Here is a 21,184-nt window from a genome sequence, read left to right as displayed (position 1 = left end):
GCGCAATTGCAATTATTAAGCTATGAACAAGTGTGTCAGGAGTGTGAACGAAAATTTTATAAACCAGCACCTAATAGAGCCAATATTCGGATGTTAGTGAACAAGTTCAAAAGAACAGGAAATTTTCTTGATGGAAAGCGTTTCGGCAGACCACAGTCCTCTGCAAATGATGTTCCACTTCATCAGCATGCAACGGAACGCAGTCCAGGTGCGTCGTCTCGCCGCCTCAGTAATGAACTGGACATTCCCAGGACAACAGTCTGGAGAGTTCTTCTGTTTACACTCCACAAACGTGCGCACTATCTGCAAGTGCTACATCATTTTAGAACAGGAAGTTTATGCTGCCCGTCAGGCTATGTCCCATGATCTACTTGAGGCTGTTGCTAATGAGAACCATATCCTTTTAAGTAACGGTGCTACATTGTGGTTGTGTGAGTAGGCAAAATTCTGGAATATGGGCCGACGAGCAACCTAATGCTACTTACGAATGGCGAAGGGATACATCCAGAATTACTGGTCCATGCATCATGTTTCAAGAATCCACAGTCACATGAGTCACAAAGGTGGTGCTCCACCCCACTTCGCTATGGTCGTGTGTGACTGCGCCAAGACTGTGAGAGTCACTTTCACCAGATTAACCTTCACTTAATTTATTTGTTTGGGGTTTTATTAAGTCCCATGTGTACAAGACAAAGATTCGAGACCTTTCTCACTTACGACAACGCATTTACAAAGCAATAGCAGCTATTAAGTCACGCAAGCTTCTTAATGCTTTTAGAACGATAGTGCAACGCTCGGAGCAGTGCTTCGAAATGGATGGGGAGTTGAGTGATCTCTACTGAATATTGTACATAGACTTCTGATAAATAACATATGTAACAATAATTAACGTTGGACCTTGCCTTCAACAAAATGGATCGCGACACTTGGACCAACCAGTATTAGTTTTCTATATCTTCACTTTTTAAGTAATAATTTTTGCATTTAGTCGCATGGACTTGGCAAAACCGAAGTTATGTATATTTAGTAGCAAGGAAAGTAATATATATATATATATATATATATATATATAAAATTTAAATGTACCGAAGTACATATGATATTTCCATGCAGATATTGTGTCATCATACGATGAGAGAGTAATGGAACGGAGAAAAATTCTCTCCGGCGCCGGGATTTGAACCCGGGTTTTCAACTCTACGTGCTGATGCTTTATCCACTAAACCACACCGGATACCCACCCCGGCGTCGGACAGAATTGTCTCAGTTTTAAGTTTCAACTCTTGGGTTCCCTCTAGTGGCCGCCCTCTGCACTACGTCATAGAGGTCTATGAACGTAGGACTGAAGTCCATACATATGCTGAGGTGCACTCGTTATGAGTGACTAGTTGGCCGGGATCCGACGGAATAAGCGCCGTCTTAAATCCCGGCCAACTAGTCACTCATAACGAGTGCACCTCAGCATATGTATGGACTTCAGTCCTACGTTCATAGACCTCTATGACGTAGTGCAGAGGGCGGCCACTAGAGGGAATCCAAGAATTGGAACTTAAAACTGAGACAATTCTGTCCGACGTCGGGGTGGGTATCCGGTGTGGCTTAGTGGATAAAGCATCAGCACGTAGAGCTGAAAACCCGGGTTCAAATCCCGGTGCCGGAGAGAATTTTTCTCCGTTCCATTACTCTTTCATATAAGGAAAGTAATGCTTCAATCAGAGCAACACCGTAATGCATGTATTACGTTCTCAGGTTGTGAGAATTATCTGTAGGCTACTCAAGAATATGTGACGTAGTATGTATAATTCATTAATCTCAACTTCATTCCAGTATTGTGGAACTAAAAATCCAGACTTTATTTTTAGTGTCACTCATTTTAATCCATTAAAGAGACGTGCGTATGTTAGTTGTACTGAGAGTCATTAATGGTGTCTTATATTAGAGTTATAGCCTATAAATTGTGTGCGGATACCTTCTTTTTTCTGATAATTAAGAATATTTGGTATAACTTACTAACTGGCTTTTAAGGAACCCGGAGGTTCATTGCCGCCATCACATAAGCCCGCCATTGGTCCCTATTCTGATCAAGATTAATGCAGTCTCTACCATCATATTCCACCTCCCTCAAATCCATTTTAATATTATCTTCCCATCTACGTCTCGGCCTCCCCAAAGGTCTTTTTCCGTCCGGCCTCCCAAATAATCCTCTATATCCATTTCTGGATTCGCCCATACGTGCTACATGCCCTGCCCATCTCAACATCTGGATTTAAGGTTCCTAATTGAAGGGTACACGGGAATAACGAACAAGGTCCATTCAGAATAATTTTGAGATAAATGAAATTTAAAGTTTGAGGACTTGAAACGTATAGTTTATTATTAACCGCAAGGGGTACCGCAAGGAACAATTTTGGGACCTATTTTATTTCTAATATGTATTAATGATCTGCTAAATATAAATGTAGAAAAATTTAATGGATCTATAAATTCATATGCGGATGATACAGTAGTTATTTTCAGTGGTTTTTCTTGGCAGGAAGCATATAGAAATGCTAATATAGGTGCTAACATTGTTAAAAAGTGGCTTAATTCCAACTTCCTTTCTTTAAATATATCTAAATCAACTTTAGTACCATTATCGTTAACAGCTGCCAGTGTTCAGAATTTAAAATTTAGCGATAAATATAGACTAATAATACACAGTGAAAATTGTTTAGATCCCAAAAGTTGTAAATGTCCACCTTTGAAAGAAGTCACGTATGTCAAATATCTGGGTATCATTATTGATCAGAATTTAAAATGGCCTCATCACATTACTTATCTTTGTAAGAGGCTTCGTAAAACAATTTATAAATTCGTTAATCTTCGATGCTACTTACCTATTAGAGTTCTACGCAATGTTTATTTGGCCATTATTCAGTCTATCATTCAATATGGTATAATTGTTTGGGGTGGAAGTACAAAAATTAATCTTAGTCCGTTAAATTTACTACAAAAACGAATAATTAAAATTTGTTTGAAGAAACGTTTCGATTATCCAACTATATTAATTTATTCTGAATTTAATGTATTTAATATTGAACAAATTTATAAGTATACGCTGTTAAAATTTTATCATAAAAATCGTAATAAGTTTGTATTACAGACACACAATTATGACACAAGACGAAATATTAATTCAACATTAGTAGAACCTAAATGTCTCACATCTGCTGGTGTAAAGCATAGCATAAATTTTGTCCCTCGGTTGTACAATGCTTTAAATAAATTACACCCAGAACTTCTAACATGTAACCCACTAACATATAACAAGAAAATTAGAAACGTGTTAATATCTTCAATTGGATTAAATAAATTTATAGTCTATGTGTATGAATTAATCAACCTATATTATATTTGTATTCTATAATTTTGACATATATTAGTCCTACTTTTCACGTGCGATATTATTCTTCTCTAGTGTTAATATTATATTATATAATTCCATTGCAGCTGTAATTATATTTTAGTTCCTATTTTATTTTACTTATTTATTTATATTATTATTATTATTATTATTATTATTATTATTTATTTTAATATTATATCTGAACTGCGACCGAGCACGAGCGCTGCTCATTCGGTCTCAAATTTTGTTAATACTACTGTATCTTCCTTTTATATTACTTGTATTATTTTATTTGTATTTCTCTTTGTTTGTTTTGTAATTATATTTCTTTATTCTGTATATTTGAATTTAAATAAATAAATAAATAAATAAATAAATAAATAAATAAATAAATAAATAAATAAATAAATAAATAAACTTATTGTTATTTTTTATCACACAAGAATGTAGCATTATAAAGCAAATATGTGACAAAATATTGTTTTGATTTTATGAATTACAACAATGCAAAACTGCAAAAAGTCTACTTTGCTACGTTTTATAAACGGGAAGAACGAACAATGTCACAATTTAAATGAATATTTGTTGGGAATAGAATCAGGCATAATATTTTCAAACAATGTAGCACATGTTTACTTTCGTGTAGGGTATTCTTTTTAAAGGTTATAAATATTGTTGATCCATTATAAATATTTTTATCTTTGAGTGTTCATTGTTCCAAACAATTATTGAAAAACAAATCTACACACTAATCTAATTGCACTGAATTTTGCATTGTGAATGAATATATTGAACTATAAAATCGTCTCATTCACTGTTATGAACTTCTTGTGACTGAAGATTGAAATATTCTCTAGCAGTTGGAGAACAAACATTTTTCAAAAATTGTAATTCCTTGTGCTTTGCCTTGTAGCTGTTTACAGTTTACAGTGATGAATGGTTTGGTTTCCTCCTAATATTCGCAATCTCTTGCCTCCAGTCATCGGGTACTTCACACCTTGCTCTCTGATTGACAAGTCCCATGTTTTTTGTCACATTCCAGGTACGAGTGGCCTCGAGTGGGAAATGTGATCCACTGAGCATCAAACCTTTTCTTAGTATGTACTACATAATGACAAAATCTAAATACCGTAAAGTTCCTATTTTGTCCGGAACAAGAATCATAGAAGATACGGAGTTCACCAACGCAGCTTGGTACAATATTCATACAGTGGTGCCATAACTTAGGGCAAACTTCATCAGAGCCTTTACTTTAAATATTTTGGTCATACATGTCTTCCTGTTGACAGCGTATGTATGTTACAAGAATAAAAGGGCAGCTGTCGACGAAAATAGCCCTCAATAGTTGAAATGTTTGGAACTGGTAATTCTTTTGGAAATCCATGCAGATAGCCTCTTTAAACTCTGACTTCCTGGATTTTAGACGTGCAGCCCGTTTTACTTCATAAAACTTCTGTCCTTTTCTCTTGTGCAATTCATTCTGCAAAATGAAATTTTGTTTCTACTTCTCAAAATTATCTAATTTACTTGCATCTTTTTCATTGGAAATTTCTGATTTAATGTGTGAAATGTCAGTTAATGTTGTATTTAGTGACAAAAATTACTCTGTATTGCTCGTAAGACACAGGGTTCGCAGGAATTTTTCTAAGTGTAACTTAAGCAGCTTAGAAATATTCAAGTCCTCTGGAAGATACAACCTTCGGCTATCGTGACGAGATTAGTGGACTTTATGACCTCTAAGTGATTTAATGTGCTGACAAATTTTAGATAAAATCTCTCCTTTCAGTTGGTGAGGCCTGTTCCCAAGTTTAACTCTTGTTTCTGTATGGGCTTTTCCAGTAGTAGCCAATAACGTTTTCAAAGTGACTAAACGTAAGCCTGTTATTCTATGTAGAGCAATAAATGCTTTATAGCAAACGGGAACATCAGTATTTTGCCCATCTTTGTTTATTCGCATTTTATACCTGTAAGAAAAATTATGAAAATCAGCTTCGGCTTGTATTTTTCTGGATCATCTTCTTTGCACAGGAAGTACCGAAATTAGTCCTGAAAGGTGAGCATTTTGAGTGTCATATGATGCTAATTCATTGAAATGTTTAATAAGATCAGTTCTTTCACTTTGGCTTATTTTCTGAAAACACGGAAAACTAGAACATTTACAGTCTTCTCCCATAATATGACTCATAGCACGAATTTTTTATGCATCTGTAACACGTCCTGTAACTTTTTTCTTCCTTGAATTTTCAGAACATGGACTGGGTCCGGATAATTAATTTTCTCTAACGTCAGACATTATAAAAATAAACTGCACTAACCACAAACACTATAATATGTCATAAAAGTATAATAAAGGAAATAATCAATCCCTACAACAGACATCTGAACACTGGAATAGTACAGCTGTTTGTATTATGCACACAAGTTCTAATGAAAATTAATATAATTTATTGTCACATGGAATAAAAGCTAAACAACATACAGTCATTTATTTATAATATTATTATTGTATAATACAGATCGTATTCGCATATGTAAAAATAAACTAGCCAGCAATGTGCAATGACTCTAAGATCGAGTTTGTAACAGCTATCTGCATTAGTTTCTGTGTTTAAAATGGACATTGTTCGTTCTTTCTTGGGATGGATGTGACATTGTTCATTCTTCCAAAGTATACAGAAACTTTAACGCAGAATACAGAGGACAATTTTCGTTCTTACATAAAACCAATGCAGCCACATGAAAGTACTCCCCTTCTACTATCAGATGGCACTATTAACTCAATTTCAATTTTTGATGGACCTTGTTCGTTATTCCCGTGTACCCTTCAATTATGTCAGGTGCAGAATACAAAGCGTGCAGCTATGCGTTGTGTAACTTTCTCCATTCTCCTGTAACTTCATCCCTCTTAGCCCCAAATATTTTCCTAAGAACCTTATTCTCAATCACCCTTAATCTCTGTTCCTCTCTCAAAGTGAGAATCCATACAGAACAACCGGTAATATAACTGTTTTATAAATTCTAACTTTCAGACATTTTGACAGCAGACTAGATGGCAAAAGCTTCTCAACTGAATAATAACAGGCATTTCCCATATTTATTCTGAGTTTAATTTCCTCCCGAGTGTCATTTATATTTGTTACTGTTGCTCCAAGATATTTGAATTTTTCCACCTCTTCGAAGGATAAATCTCCAATTTTTATAGTTCCATTTCGTACAATATTCTGGTCACGAGACATAATCATATACTTTGACTTTTCGGGATTTACTTCCAACCCTCTCGTTTTACTTCCTTCAAGTAGAATTTCTGCGTTTTCCCTAATTCTTTGTGGATTTTCTCCTAACATATTCACGTCATCCGCATAGACAAGAAGCTGATGTAACTCGTTCAATTCCAAACCCTGCCTGTTATCCTGAACTTTTCTAATGGAATATTCTAGAGCGAAGTTAAAAAGTAAAGGTGATAGTTCATCTCCTTGCTGTAGCCCGCAGTGAATTGGAAAAGCATCAGATAGAAACTGACCTATACGGACTCTGCTGTAAGTTGCACTAAGACATTATAATTAATCGAACTAGTTTCTTGGGAATACCAAATTCAATAAGAATATTATATAAAACTTCTCTCTTAACCGAGTCATAGGCCTACGCCTTTTTGAAATCCATGAATAACTGATGTGCTGTACTCTTATACTCCCATTTTTTCTCCAATATCTGTCGAATACAAAAAATCTTATCAATAGTCGATCTATTACGCCTAAAACCACACTAATGCATCCCAACAATTTCATCTGCATATGGAGTTAATCTACTGAAAAGAATATTCGACAAAATTTTGTACGCCGTCAACAAAAGTGATATTCCTCGAAAGTTACTACAGTTAGTCTTGTCCCTCCTCTTAAAAATAGCTACGATTATGGACTCTTTCCATTGTTCTGGTATAATTTCGTTTTCCCAAATTGCATGTACAATTTTATAAATTTCGCAAGATAATGCGCTCATATTTGGTGCCAATATGAAAATGTTTATTACGGGGTAGAAGAAATATAACAAAGAAATGGATATTTGATATATAAACTGGAAAGGAAAAACGTAAGAAGAATGTGTGGGGAGGAATTGAGAAATGGATACTAAGGAGAATAGAGTAGAGAAATTTCAAAATCGGAAGGTTCTGGGTTGTAAATGGATTCAGTTGGATACCCATATAGTCAGCAGAAAAGGGTTAAGTTTCAAATACTGTATTGACAAAATACTTGTCTGTCTCAAGGCCGCCTGACTTGTCTGCGTATAACCTGTGATCACATACAACAGATTGATGAGCCGAATGGACTTTCAAGACAACGTTTATCAATTTCACTATGCTGCCATCTAGCAACTGCAAAACAATTCACGTTACAACCCTGATGGAATTACATGGCGTAACAGTTTGCAGCAATACTTCCATCTAACGGTCGTTACTTGTCTGTCTCAAGGCCGCCTGACTTGTCTGCGTATAACCTGTGATCACATATAACAGATTGATGAGCCGAATGGACTTTCAAGACAACGTTTATCAATTCCACTATGCTCCCATCTAGCAACTGCAAAAGAATTCACGTTATAACCCTGATGGAATTACATGGCGTAATAGTTTGCAGCAATTCTTCCATCTAACGGTCGTTACAAAAACATTCATTTTCGACAGTGGCAATCCTTGTGATTGTTCTCTTTTACATGATGTCATTCCATAACTTGGGAATGGCCTCTTTGATATATGGATGGCTGAGAACCAGACTGTTGTACGAGTAAGTCCAACTTTTTGTAAGAAAGAAAGCTGTGTTTCATTGTGTTCCAGTTCTTGTCTGCATGTATGAATCGAACAAAATTGTAAATATTTCTCTACATAGGGCTGCTATGAAAGTATTCCATATTGTTTCGTGAAGCTTTGAAAGTCAGGAACTTAAAACAGCTATCCTGAAAAATAAATAGTAATATGAAATTGAAACAGTCGGGTTCTGGGCCATCGATATACGTGATCAGCAGGGAAAGGATTTATATGTAAATACATATTTACTTATAAAGCTAATATAATTTATATTTTGCATTATCTTTATGTTTCACAATGTGTAGGGTTGAAAAATCCTACTTTTATTTTCCATATTTTTCCATATTTTAGAGTTTAGTACATATTTTCGTTAATTTCCATATATTTTCCATATTTCATATAAAACAGTCCATATTATATTAGGTTTAACAATAAAACAAAACAAAATTCCATTAACTTTTAAAAATACATTTCAACAATAGAGATTTAAACACATGTTCAGTAATCCCTTTAACATCAGAGTTATTTGAAAATTAGCAGTCCTATCAACAATGGGAAAGTAAGTTACAAAACTGTATTAATTTAATTTAAAATTTTTAACAGACTTCAGTTGTGCAGCTCAACAGTTAAATGCCAGTCAGAGTACACATAGGTTCAGTTTTGTAAATCATACTATAAAGACGGTAAATATGCCAAAAGTACGTCATTCAGTCAATTTAAAATCAAAACTAACAAGTTACATTTCAGAATTTAAAGAAGATGGTTTATCAACTGACAATAAAATATTATTTTGTAATTTGTGTCAGTGTGCAGTATCATCTACACAAAAGTTCCTGGTGCAACAACACATTACAACTAGTAAACATCAGGCCAACAAACAACTAAATTCCAAGCAGAGACAATTGTTTTTAACACAACCAACAACATCGAATGTAAGATCTGAGTTTAACATCGACCTGTGCCGTTCTCTCATCTCTGCTGATATTCCTCTCTACAAACTAAAGAATAAGGTCTTCAGGGAATTCCTTGAAAAATATACTCAACATACAATCCCGGATGAGTCAACACTTAGGAAGACGTATGCTCCATCCATCTACGATGAGACAATACAGAAGATAAGAGATGAAATTAAAGATAGTTCAATTTGGGTTTCCATTGATGAGACTCCCGACAAAGAAGGTAGACTTGTTGGTAATGTAGTTATCGGTTTGTTAAGTGAACAATATTCTGAACGAATTCTTTTACATTGTGATGTTCTAGAAAAGTGCAATAACAAAACTATAGTTAAACTGTTCAACGAAGCTATGGGTATCCTGTGGCCAAAGGGTATTATGTACGATAATGTGTTATTCTTTATTAGCGATGCTGCCCCTTATATGGTCAAAGCTGGACAAGCATTATCTGTTGTATATCCTAAATTGACTCATTTTACTTGTGTGGCGCATGCATTTCATCGTGTGGCAGAAGTGGTCAGAGACAATTTCCCTAAAGTAGATTTGTTGATTTCATCAGTGAAAAAAGTATTTCTCAAAGCTCCCAGTAGAGTTAACGTGTTGAAAGAAATGTACCCTGAAATTCCATTGCCACCAAAGCCAATTTTAACTAGATGGGGTACATGGCTAGAAGCAGTTGAATATTATGCCGAACATATAGACTCTATTAACAATGTTCTCCTTGCATTGGACTCTGAAGATGCAGTCTCAATTGATACTGCGAAAACAGTTACCTGTGACATAAGTGTGAAGAATGACTTAGCTCACATTCAGCATACATTTTCATGCATCATAAAAACGCTCAAAAGTCTCCAAAATAGGCACCTTTCACTATCTGAAAGTTTTGAAATTATAAATAGTACTGTGGAACAACTGAATCGTGGTAGAGGTAAAGTTGCAGATGCAGTAAGAGCTAAGGTGGACACTGTACTTTCAAAAAACCCTGGATATGAAGAACTACAAAAGGTTGTTGCTGTGATGAGTGGTGAATCAACAGTGAAGATTAACTTGGACTTATCCCCAGCAGACATTGTGAAATTGAATTATGTACCAGTTACTTCTTGTGACGTCGAACGCTCTTTTAGTCAGTATAAATCTATCCTCAGAGACAATAGAAGAAGATTCACTTTTCAGCACTTGAAAGAAATGTTTGTAACCTATTGTTATGGTAACAGACAATAAAAATTGTGTTTTGTTGAAACTACATTGGAAGATAAGGTACGTCCATTATATTTTTTGTTTAGTTTGATTAAAATGTACCAATATTTAACGTACATAGTCATTTTTTTTATAATTTTAAGTCCATATTTAATTCCATATTTTGGTAAAAATCCATATTTAATTCCATATTTTGGTAAAAATAACTACATATATATTTACATATTTCATATATTTTTAGTCCATATAAATCCGTTCCCTGGTGATCAGGGTTAAAACAATCAGTGAGACGGCGTTTAAATGTCTTATTAGTTGTTGAGAGCTAGAATTTAAGAACTCGTGATTGGTATTGAATTTCACATGAAGAGCGGATAATCGTATTGCTATATGAAATCATATTGCTCATGTGCCAATTCAACAATGTAGTGTATGTATGAATTGAATTTCAACCACTCAGAGCCATGTATCACAGCAATATTGTCGATTTCATATTGTCATTTTTGTTTTGCATGTGATGATTCGTTGTATATTTTATTAATTGATACAATGAGAACCTGTCGTGATATTATCTATGATAATATAATTGGCAACACTTGAGAGCTTGTTAAGCATATTACTTTGTTACCTAACAATATTGTAGAAATCGTTGATACTCACCAGAAGCACGCATACAATCGCAAGGGTGAGGAATGACTTCATTTTCTTGATTAGACTCTAAGAGCTGTAACAAACAACACATACACACATGTATTTTGTAAGTGTGCTGTTGTGGATTCTTAGGCCTATATCAGGTTCATGAATTTGGTATATTTGTGTTTACAAATGTTCAAGAATTTTGTAATAGATCTTCTTTGTTGAACTGAGGATAAGCTGAGGACTGGTTTATATTTGTTGGAAGTAAATATAGGCCTACAGAGATGGTGAAGTGTTCATGACTTTTTTTAATTTTAATGTGTTAGGTATGCCTGATTTTCAGTATGGATACTGACATTTGTTCTTTTATGTTTGACAACTATGTTAACACTAACCACTTTTCGTTTTATCATTCTCACACTGTTCATGATGTTAGAAATATTATACTTTTTAATTAATTAATATTATGTTTGGGCATGCAATATAGAAGGGAATTTACGGATAATAATGAGACAATTTGCTCTCATTAGATAATTTTCCTACAGTTTTTAGTGTTAAAAATATGCCGAACTGTACTATACTGAATGATTAATGTAAAATAAAATTTATTAATCAGTAACTTATTGTTTCAAAGAGAGATCAGTCCTACATGGGAAAGCTACGTCACGAATGACATAAAAACAAAAAATCATAGCGATTAAAAACTTTTACAGTACAATATATCATTCACGGTATTATAATCCAGCATATGTTGAAATCTCTTTGATCACATTTAACAATACGAGCTCCATAAAAATTAACCGATACTAGCAAATTTTCTTATCAAAACTAGAACAAAGAAACATTTCTACAATGCAAAACAAACTATAATATCCTAACTCTCAAGTTCATCATGGCCATGATAGTGCATACTGAGGCGGCATTTCATTTTTATCGGGTGAATAAAGTGAATAGAATGGCCAGAAGAGCTTGAAGCTGAATCTAAAAACTTGTGGTTGGAAGACGGATATAAATCCAGAGCAGAAGTGACTGTCTAGGTACAGTAGCGTGCAAATTAATCCAAACACGACACATTTTTACATTTTCTGTCATTGTTGGCCTCACAACTGCCCATACCGCTTTAATTGACATCTGTAGTACGTGTAAGTCCATTGTTGAAGGTCTGTCGTTATTATTGTTTTTTAATATGTGACATTTTGCCTGTCGTTTTGTACTTATAAGCATTTCAGTTGTGTTGAAGAATTAATACTGCAATCCTATGTACATTCTGTCGTCTACATAAATGGATACAACTCCACGAAAACGGTCTAAAATTATAACATTAGCAGAGCATTCTTCTATGACACAGAGGCAAACTGCTGCAGAATGTCACATCGGTTTGGCTACTGTTAATTCGGTCATAAAACGATACATGGAGACTGGATCCATCACACCCCAGAAAAAAGGAAACTGTGGCGGAAAAGGAAGACTTCACCTGCAGATGATCGTTTAATTGTCAGGAAAAGTAAATTAAATCCTAGACTAACTGCTGTCGACTTAACCCTCGAGTTAATGGCTACCACTGGGGCGAATATTCACGTCACAACAGTGCGGCGTAGGCTTTTGGAAGTTGGACGAAGGGCTCGCAAGCCTATTAAGAAGCAACTGCTAATCCCTGTTATGTGCAAAAAACGCTTAATGTGGACAAAATTACATCAACACTGGACAGTGAATGACTGGAAGAATGTACTTTTTTCCGATGAGTCTCATTTCGAGGTCCACGGTCACCGTGTTTCTTATGTACGGAAAGGATCCGAAAAAGTAACAGCAGCTCATCTCCAACAAGCACCCAAATACTCCCCTAAATTAATGTTTTGGGGTTGTTTTACACATGAAGGGCCTGGAGCATTAATACCTATCAAGGGAATGATGAATTCTGACAAATATATTCACTTATTGGAAACCAGAATCGTACCCCAGCTGCAAAAATCATTTCCGGATGGCAGAGGTGCGTTCCAACAAGACCTGGCACCATGCCATACGTCTCGAAAAACTACAGAATTCTTCAACAAGAAGAATATTCAGGTACTCCCCTGGCCAGGCAACTCACCCGACGTCAACCCCATTGAGAACTTGTGGTCAATTTGTAAAAGAAGAATGCAAAAAATGGATTGTTCTACAAAGGAGAAGATGATTTTTGCCCTCATTGGTGTATGGTTTCGTGATGAAGAACTGAAGAATATTTGTGGGAAATTAGTGGAATCCATGCAAAATCGTCTCAGAGCTGTTATTAGGAACAAGGGAGGCCACATAGATTACTGAGGTATGTCTTAGATCCTTTTTTTTTTTATCCCGTTTGAGTGTTTTTGCATAAGTAATTACTTTGTTCGGATTAATTTGCACGCTACTATATGATGATGATGATGATGATGATGACGATGATGCTGCTGCTGCTGATGATGATGATGACGATGATGATGATGATGATATTACCAGTCTAGGCAATTCGAAGCTAAGAACTAGTTGTCGGAACACGAACAAAAATCAAAATAAGGGTGACACTCTATGGATGATGATGGTGAAGCTACTAGTTTATCTTGGAATTTCGAAGCTAAGAGCTGGCGGTTGGAAAACGGACCGAAATCAAGAGCACGAGTAACATTCTATGGATGATAATGACGTTACCAGTCTATCTTCACATTTCAAAGCTAAGGGATAATGATTGTAAAACGGACAGAAATCAAGAGCAGGATTGACTATCTATTGATGATGATGATGATGATGATGATGATGATGATATCAGTCTATCTAGGAAGTCTGAAGCTAAAAACTTGTGGTTGGAAAATCTACAGTAGGCCTAATCAATAGCGAAGTAACCTTCTCTGGACGATGACGATGATGATGTTACTACTCTATGTAGGCAGTACGAAACTAAGAGGTAGTGTTTGGAAAACGGACAGAAATCAAGAGTAAGAGTGAATTCTTTATGGGTGATGATGATGATAATGATGATGATGATGATGTTACCAGTCCATCTAGGCAGTTCGAAGGTAAGAGCTATTGGTTGGAAAACTGACAGAAATATAGAGCAGAGGTGACTTTCTATAAATGATTATGATGATGTCACTAGTGTCCGCTTGCGTGGCACAGTTGGTACAGCGATACCCTTCTGTTTCCAAGGTTGCGAGTTTGATCCCGGTCCAGGCCGATGACATTTATCAGTAGATTTAATGATATGTAAAAGAACTCCCGCGGGAAAGATTCCGGCACACTGGAGACGTTGATATATGCTCGGTAGTTGGGACAGTCGTTAAATAAAATAATAATGATAATAATAATAATAATAAAAATAATAATAATAATAATAATAATAATATTATTATTATTATTATTATTATTATTATTATTATTATTATTATTATTATTAGATGTTACTAGTCTATTTAGACAGCTCGAAGCTGAGAAATAGTGGTTCGAAGATTGACTGAAATCAACGGCAGGAGTGACTCTCTATGGATGATGATGTTACCAGTTTACCTAGGCAGTTCGAAACTAAGGTGGAACAGTGACACAAATCTAGAGTAGGAGTGACTCTCTATGAATGATGGATATTATCAGTCTACCTAGACAATTCGAAGCCAAGAGAATGTGGCTGGAAGACTGACAGAAATCTGAAACAGGAGTGACTCTCCATGGATGATGATGAAGATTATGACACCAATCTATCTAGGCAGTTCGAAGCTAAGAGTTTGTGGTTGGAAAACCGACTGCAAACCAATCGCAGCTGTGACTTTCTATGGATGATGAAGGTAATAACAGCCTAGCTTAACAATTCGAATCTAAGAACTAGTTGTAGGAAAACGGGCAGAAATTAAGAGTAGGAGTGAACTCTCAATGGATCATGATGATGATCTTACCAGTCTATTTAGATACTTTGAAGCTAAGCGCTAATGTTTGGAACACTGACAAAATCTAGAGAAGAGATGACTTCCTATGAATGATGATGATGATAATGATGATGATGATGATGATGATATTATCAGTCTATCTAGGCAGTTCAATGCTGAGAATTAGTTGTTGTAAAACTGACAGAAATCTAAAGCAGGAGTGACTCTATGGATGATGATGTTGATGATGATGATGATGATGATGATGATCATCATCATCATCATCATGATTTTACCAGTCTATCTAGGCAGTTCAAAGCTAAGAGCTTGTGGCTGGAAGATTGACAGAAATCTAGAGCAGGAATGACTCTATTGATGATGATGATGATGATGATGTTACTAATCAATGTAGATAGTTCAAAACTAAGAACTAGTGTTTCGAAGAATTACAGAATTCAAGAACAGTAGTCACGATATATGAATAATAATGCTACTAGTCTACCTAGGCAGTTCGAAATTAAGAGCTTGAGTTTGAAAGACTGATAAAAATCTAGAGCATGGGTGACTCTCTATGAATTATAATGATGATGAAGATGTCAGTATGATGTCACTGGTCCAACTAGGCAGTTCGAGCTAAGAACAAGAGGTTCGAAGACTGACTGAAATCTAGTGCAGGAGTGATTCTCTTTGGATGATAATGTCACCGGTCTACCTAGACAGTTCGAACCTAAGAGTTTGTGATTGGAAGACTGACAGAAATCTAGATCAGGAGTGACTCTCTATGGATGATGATGATTGTACCTGTCTATCTATGCAATTCGAAGGTAAGAACTACTGTTTGGAAAACCGACAGAAATCTAGACCAGTAGTGACTATTTATGGATGATGATGATGATGATGATGTTACCATTCTATCTAAGCAATTCGAAGCTAAGAGCATATGGTTGGGAGACTGACAGAAATCTAGAGCAGGATTGACTCCCCATGGATGATGATGTTACCTGTCTACCTATGTAGGTCAAAGCTAAGTGCTTGCGGTTTGAAGACTGGAGCAGGAATTACTCTCTATGGATGATGGTGATGATGATGATGATGATATTTCCAGCTAACTTAGGCAGTTCGAAGCTAAGAGCTTGTGTTTGGAAGACCTACAGAAATCTGGAGTAGGGTGGCTGTTTGTGGATGATGTTATTAGTCTACCTAGCCACTTTGAAGCTAAGAACTTGTGAGTGAAAATCGGACAGAAATCTAGGGCACTAGATTTACTGGCATGTAAAAATCTCCTGCGGGACAAAATTCCGACACTCCGGCGATGTTGATATAACCTCTACAATTGCGAGCGTTGTTAAATAAATCATAATTTAAATTTAATCTAGAACACTAGTGACTCTCTATAGATAATGATGATGTTAACAGCCTACCTAAACAGTTCGAAGTTACAAACTTGCGGTTGGAAGACAGAAATCTATAGCAGGAATGACTCTCTACCGATGATGATGATGATGATGATGATGATGATGATGATGATGATGATGATGATAATAATAATTATATTACCAGTGTACATAGGCAATTCGAAGCGAGGAGCTAGTTTTTGGAAGACTGACAAAAATCTAGAGCAGGAGTGACTCTCTATGAATTATGATGTTGTTACCAGACTGATTACGCAGTGCGATGGTAAGAATAGTGACTGAATTCTAGAGCATTCGTGATTTTCTGTGAATTATGATGATATCAGTCAATATAAGCAATTCGAATCTATGAGATTGTGACTGGAACACTGACGGAAATATAAACAGGGATAACTCTCTATGGATGATTTTTTTTTATTTTAGTAGGTTATTTTACGACGCTTTATCAACAGCTTTGGTTATTTAGCGTCTGAATGAGATGAAGGTGATAATGCCGGTGAAATGAGTCCGGGGTCCAACACCGAAAGTTACCCAGCATTTGCTCATATTGGGTTGAGGGAAAACCCCGGAAAAAACCTCAACCAGGTGACTTGTCCCAACCGGGAATCGAACCCGGGCCACCTGGTTTCGCGGCTAGACGTGCTAACCGTTACTCCACAGGCGTGGACTCTATGGATGATGATAATGATGATTATGATGATGATGATGATTTTACCAGTCTATGTAGGAAGTTGGAAGCTAAGAGCTAGTGTTTTGAAGACTGACACAAATCTAGAACTGGGGTGAATCTCTGTGAATGATTATGTTACCAGTCTACCTAGACAGTTAGAATCTAATTCCTGGTGGTTGGAAGACTGACAGAAATCTAGAACATGAGGGGTTCTGTATGGATGATGATGACGATTACGTTATCAGTCTACCAAGGCAGTTAGAAGCTAAGAACTTGTGGTTGGAGCAGTGACAGACATGTGGAGCAGTAGTGATTCTCTAAGTATGTTGATGATAATGTTACTAGTTTACCTAGGCAGTTCGCAGCTAAGAGATTGTGTTGGAAGACTGACAGAAATCTAAAAGAGAAATGCCTCTCTATGGATGATGATGATAATGATGATTATGTTATACAGTCTATCTAGGCAGTTCGAAGCTAAGATCTTGAGGTTGGAACACTGGCAGAAGTCTAGGTCAGGGTTGACTTTCTATGGATGATGATGTTACCAGTCTAAGTAGGCAATTCTAAGCTAAGAACTTGTGATTGGAAGACTGCCAAATCTAAAGCGGGGGTTACCGTCTATGGATGATGATATTATCAGTCTACCTAGGCAATTCGAAGATAAGAGCTTTTTGTTGGAAGACTGTCAGAAATATAGAGCAGGGATGACTCTCTTTGCATTATGATATATCGAATCTATCTAGGCAGTAATTAGCTATGAACTTGTAATAGGAAGACTGACAGAATTCTAGAGCAGGTGTGACTCTCTTTGAAAGTTAATATTACCAATCTATCTAGGCAGTTCGAAGCTAAGAGCTAATGGTTGGAGGACTGACAGAAATCTACAGCAGGAGTGACTCTGTATATAAGATGATGATGATGTTACCAGTCTACATTGCAGTTCGAAACTAAGAGCTTGTAGTTGGAATACTGACAGAAATCTAGAGCAAGGGTGACTCTCTATGAATTATAATGATGATGATGATGATGATGATGATGATGATGATGATGATGACAATGATAATACCAGTCTACCTACATGTTCGAAGCTAAGTGCTTGTAGTTGAAAAAACGGACAGAATTCTAGAGCAGGTGTGACTCTCTACGAATGAATATTTTTCTGTTCGAGCAATAATTAACGAGACCTGGCGAGGAATGGAACTGCAAGTTCCCACTCTCTCTCTCTCTCTCTCTGTCTCTCTTTCTATATTTCCGCCATTCATACAATGTTAGGTCTAACATCGATTATTGTTCGCCTAACAAATTAATGCAAGCATGCAAGAAGATGGCTTCTCCAAATGACAAGTTTTCAAGGAAAGGTTAAAACTGATTTGTAGTCGCATATCTTATTGCACAAATTCTTTATTACAACATATCAGTAGACAATGGTAATGCCTGCCTTTCGGAGATATTATAAGAATAAATTTTATTTGCATTAAGTACAAATAAAAATCAGTTTTAATCTTCTCCTGAAAACGTGCCCTTTTGGAGAAGTCACCTTCTTGTATGCGCATATTCAAATAAAGTACCGGGTTAAATGTTTTATCGGTTTGACAATTCATAGAAAGGGAGAGAGGCAAGAAATTCGAGTAGGGACAGTGCTACAGAGCTTAAAAACGGTTGGGAGGACTGCAATTTTACTATTATTTGTTCGTATGAACACCAATTTACTTAATATCATTTTGTTTTTTTAATATTATTCTATAAATTATCGGTATCTAAATAAAGAAAGAATTAAATAAATTCCAGTTCATTTATAGCACAATGAAAAAATACCACATAGTAAAGTATGAGTAATATTTGAAATCTTCCAATTCCTGAAGTTTTATCAATAATATCTGTGTATTGTATTTCAAAATTCTCTATATGAATAGAGAAAAAAAATCCAAAATGCAGAAATAACGTTATTAAGACTCATGAGGAGATATAAAACGAACCTACACAGAATGTAACAAATCCTATATGCATAAATGTACATTATATATGGCTACATCATTAGTAACATCCATTCCGCTTTAACTCAACAGTTAGCATTAATATCTGTGACTTTTACCAATCCAAGTTTGATAACCTACGGGATTAATCTCTCCCTTCTTTTCGGTTTGGATGCTGATCCTTTCTCTTGCGTTTGACTAGAATTGCTTTATGACATGGCTATGATGACAGTATGCACCCTTTCTCTTGCTTTCCTGACGAAAGTATGAACTATACTTTCGTAACAATGTATGTTTCTATATCTATGACATGTTGTAGGTACTCAAAAATATCTCACCACTTCGAGTATAGAGAAAGTCTAAAATCATACCTATTATACAATATTTGTATGTAGCTTTCATTTGAACTCCTATTACTAACGCTACTATTATCACTACCGCCACTATTACAGTACAACGTTTAAATATAGTGTTCTTTTTGAAGAATTTGACAAGATATATTTCGTACAAAATATCCGAATTGCTTAGTACCAAGTACTGGGCCTTAATTGTTATATGGAACAATTGCACGATTTCTGTCGATTGCCGAAGCACTGTAACGTTTCCGAGGCTTTCATGTATCAACTTTCCATTAAAATGTGAACTCGTAGTCTTCAATTCCATACGCTTTGCTTGTTTTTATACATAGTCACTGAACACGTGTTAAAGTGTAAGAATACAATTTTATTTTGATGTGTAATTTCTCTAAAGAAAAATATATGTTTCTCTGTGACAGTTACTTTAAATTTAAATCTACTACACGTGTTCCTAAAGAGTTAGCTCAATAGATAGGCATGCCTGCCACTTCTGCAGTAAATGTTATATATACATTACTCATCAAATCAAATTGCTATACAGGAGTGCATGCATTGAAAGAAGATGAAGAGAGAAAGACCGATATTTGCAATAGGCCTATATGTCTTAAGGTAAGAATTTTAATCCGCCACTACGAAAACAATTTCTCGACAAAATACATGTTCTTTTCCCCGGGGACGCATGTGCCGTGAAATCAGTCCTGATATAAAATATTCCTGTATAATATATATTGAATAATCGTGTAATTAGTTGAATAATGAGGTCATTTTAATTCCTGAATTTAAGTTCTTGCTATTGTAATTAATTATGAACATAGGAAAATAATGTGTACGCAAGCAAATGAGCACTTGTGTATGTCACTGGGAATATTTTTTACAAGAGGAGATTCGAAATTCTTCTTTATGTAGCTACCACTTTCTGTGTACAATATTGACAATGCTTAACTATCAAATTTCGCTGCTTAATAACTATCCGAGTGCAATTATATTTTAAGAACATATAAAGTATATAGCATAGAATGAATTCGTTCTAAACAGACTTGAAGCATGGGGAAGTTCTAGGAACAATTTATTGGACAGTAGATTTTCATCTTACAAATTATCAAATTTGTGAAAAGGTGTTTCTGCTGTCAGTCTTTTATTGAGACAGCATAAACAGGGAAACTGTCTTCAAAATAAGATAAATGGTAGGCCAAGATTTTTACGTTCAGAAGTTCGATTAACATCTATCGGGAACTGGTCAACACTGGTCAACCGAGATCGTGGCGCAGACAAAAGTTAAGTTCGGGATATTCTACGTTAGTTTAGTGCCAGCGTGTTATAAATAAATTCTTTGGAATTACTTAGGCACTTACCTTCTGTTGAAGTGCAGGTGGTTAGTTGATATGTGAATGGGCTAATAATCTCTCCGAAGCGATTTTTAAAGGTCTTGCATGAGGAAAATTTTAAATATAAAAGGTACGTGTAGCAACTAATATTTTAAACTTGAAGACGAGTAAGTAGATAACATAGGTAACAGGAAGTGGATGAAATATTCAAGGTAATGCACTGATAAGTGTACTAGTTCCCATTACTTGACAAATGTGAACAGCACAGGAAAAGAACGTGCTTTGTCCACTTTACCAAAATTTTCAGGAGAGAAATTTCAAAGATTGAAACCAAATTCCATGCATACTAACGGAGAAAATTAATGAACACTTAAATCAATATGAAGGGCAGGTTATGTAAATTTATTTATTTATTTATTTTGCTAATAGTTGTAACATAAAATGTAATATAGGCCTATACAGAAAAACTTTAGCTCACTCCTGAAAGAGTAGAACTCGTGCTCAGGGGCGGATTCCTGAATTGAAATGAAGTTTAATTTAAGTTTGCATTCTTGTTTTGAAAATTCTTCTAGTTTTATTGATATTTGTGTAACGTAATGTAATAAGTTTCAGTGAA

At 35.5% G+C, this 21,184-nt stretch overlaps 1 protein-coding gene across 1 annotated transcript in view; it reads right to left on the bottom strand.

Moving 5' to 3' along the window:
- Window positions 1–20,731, bottom strand: part of LOC138715367 (uncharacterized) — a 50,019-nt gene extending 29,288 nt beyond the window's left edge. Inside the window, exons 1-2 of the mRNA XM_069848212.1 lie at window positions 20,596–20,731; window positions 10,991–11,054 (exon numbers count right to left, since the gene is read on the bottom strand). Of these exons, the coding sequence (XP_069704313.1) occupies window positions 10,991–11,032 (42 nt within the window). The 5' untranslated portion in view covers window positions 11,033–11,054; window positions 20,596–20,731. The remainder of the gene's footprint in view (window positions 1–10,990; window positions 11,055–20,595) is intronic.
- Between the last annotated feature and the right edge of the window lie 453 nt (window positions 20,732–21,184).

This window comes from Periplaneta americana, chromosome 15 (genome assembly GCF_040183065.1).
Source record: "Periplaneta americana isolate PAMFEO1 chromosome 15, P.americana_PAMFEO1_priV1, whole genome shotgun sequence".
Classification (NCBI taxonomy): Eukaryota; Metazoa; Arthropoda; class Insecta; order Blattodea; family Blattidae; genus Periplaneta; species Periplaneta americana.
This window is presented reverse-complemented; position numbering and strand designations above follow the sequence as displayed.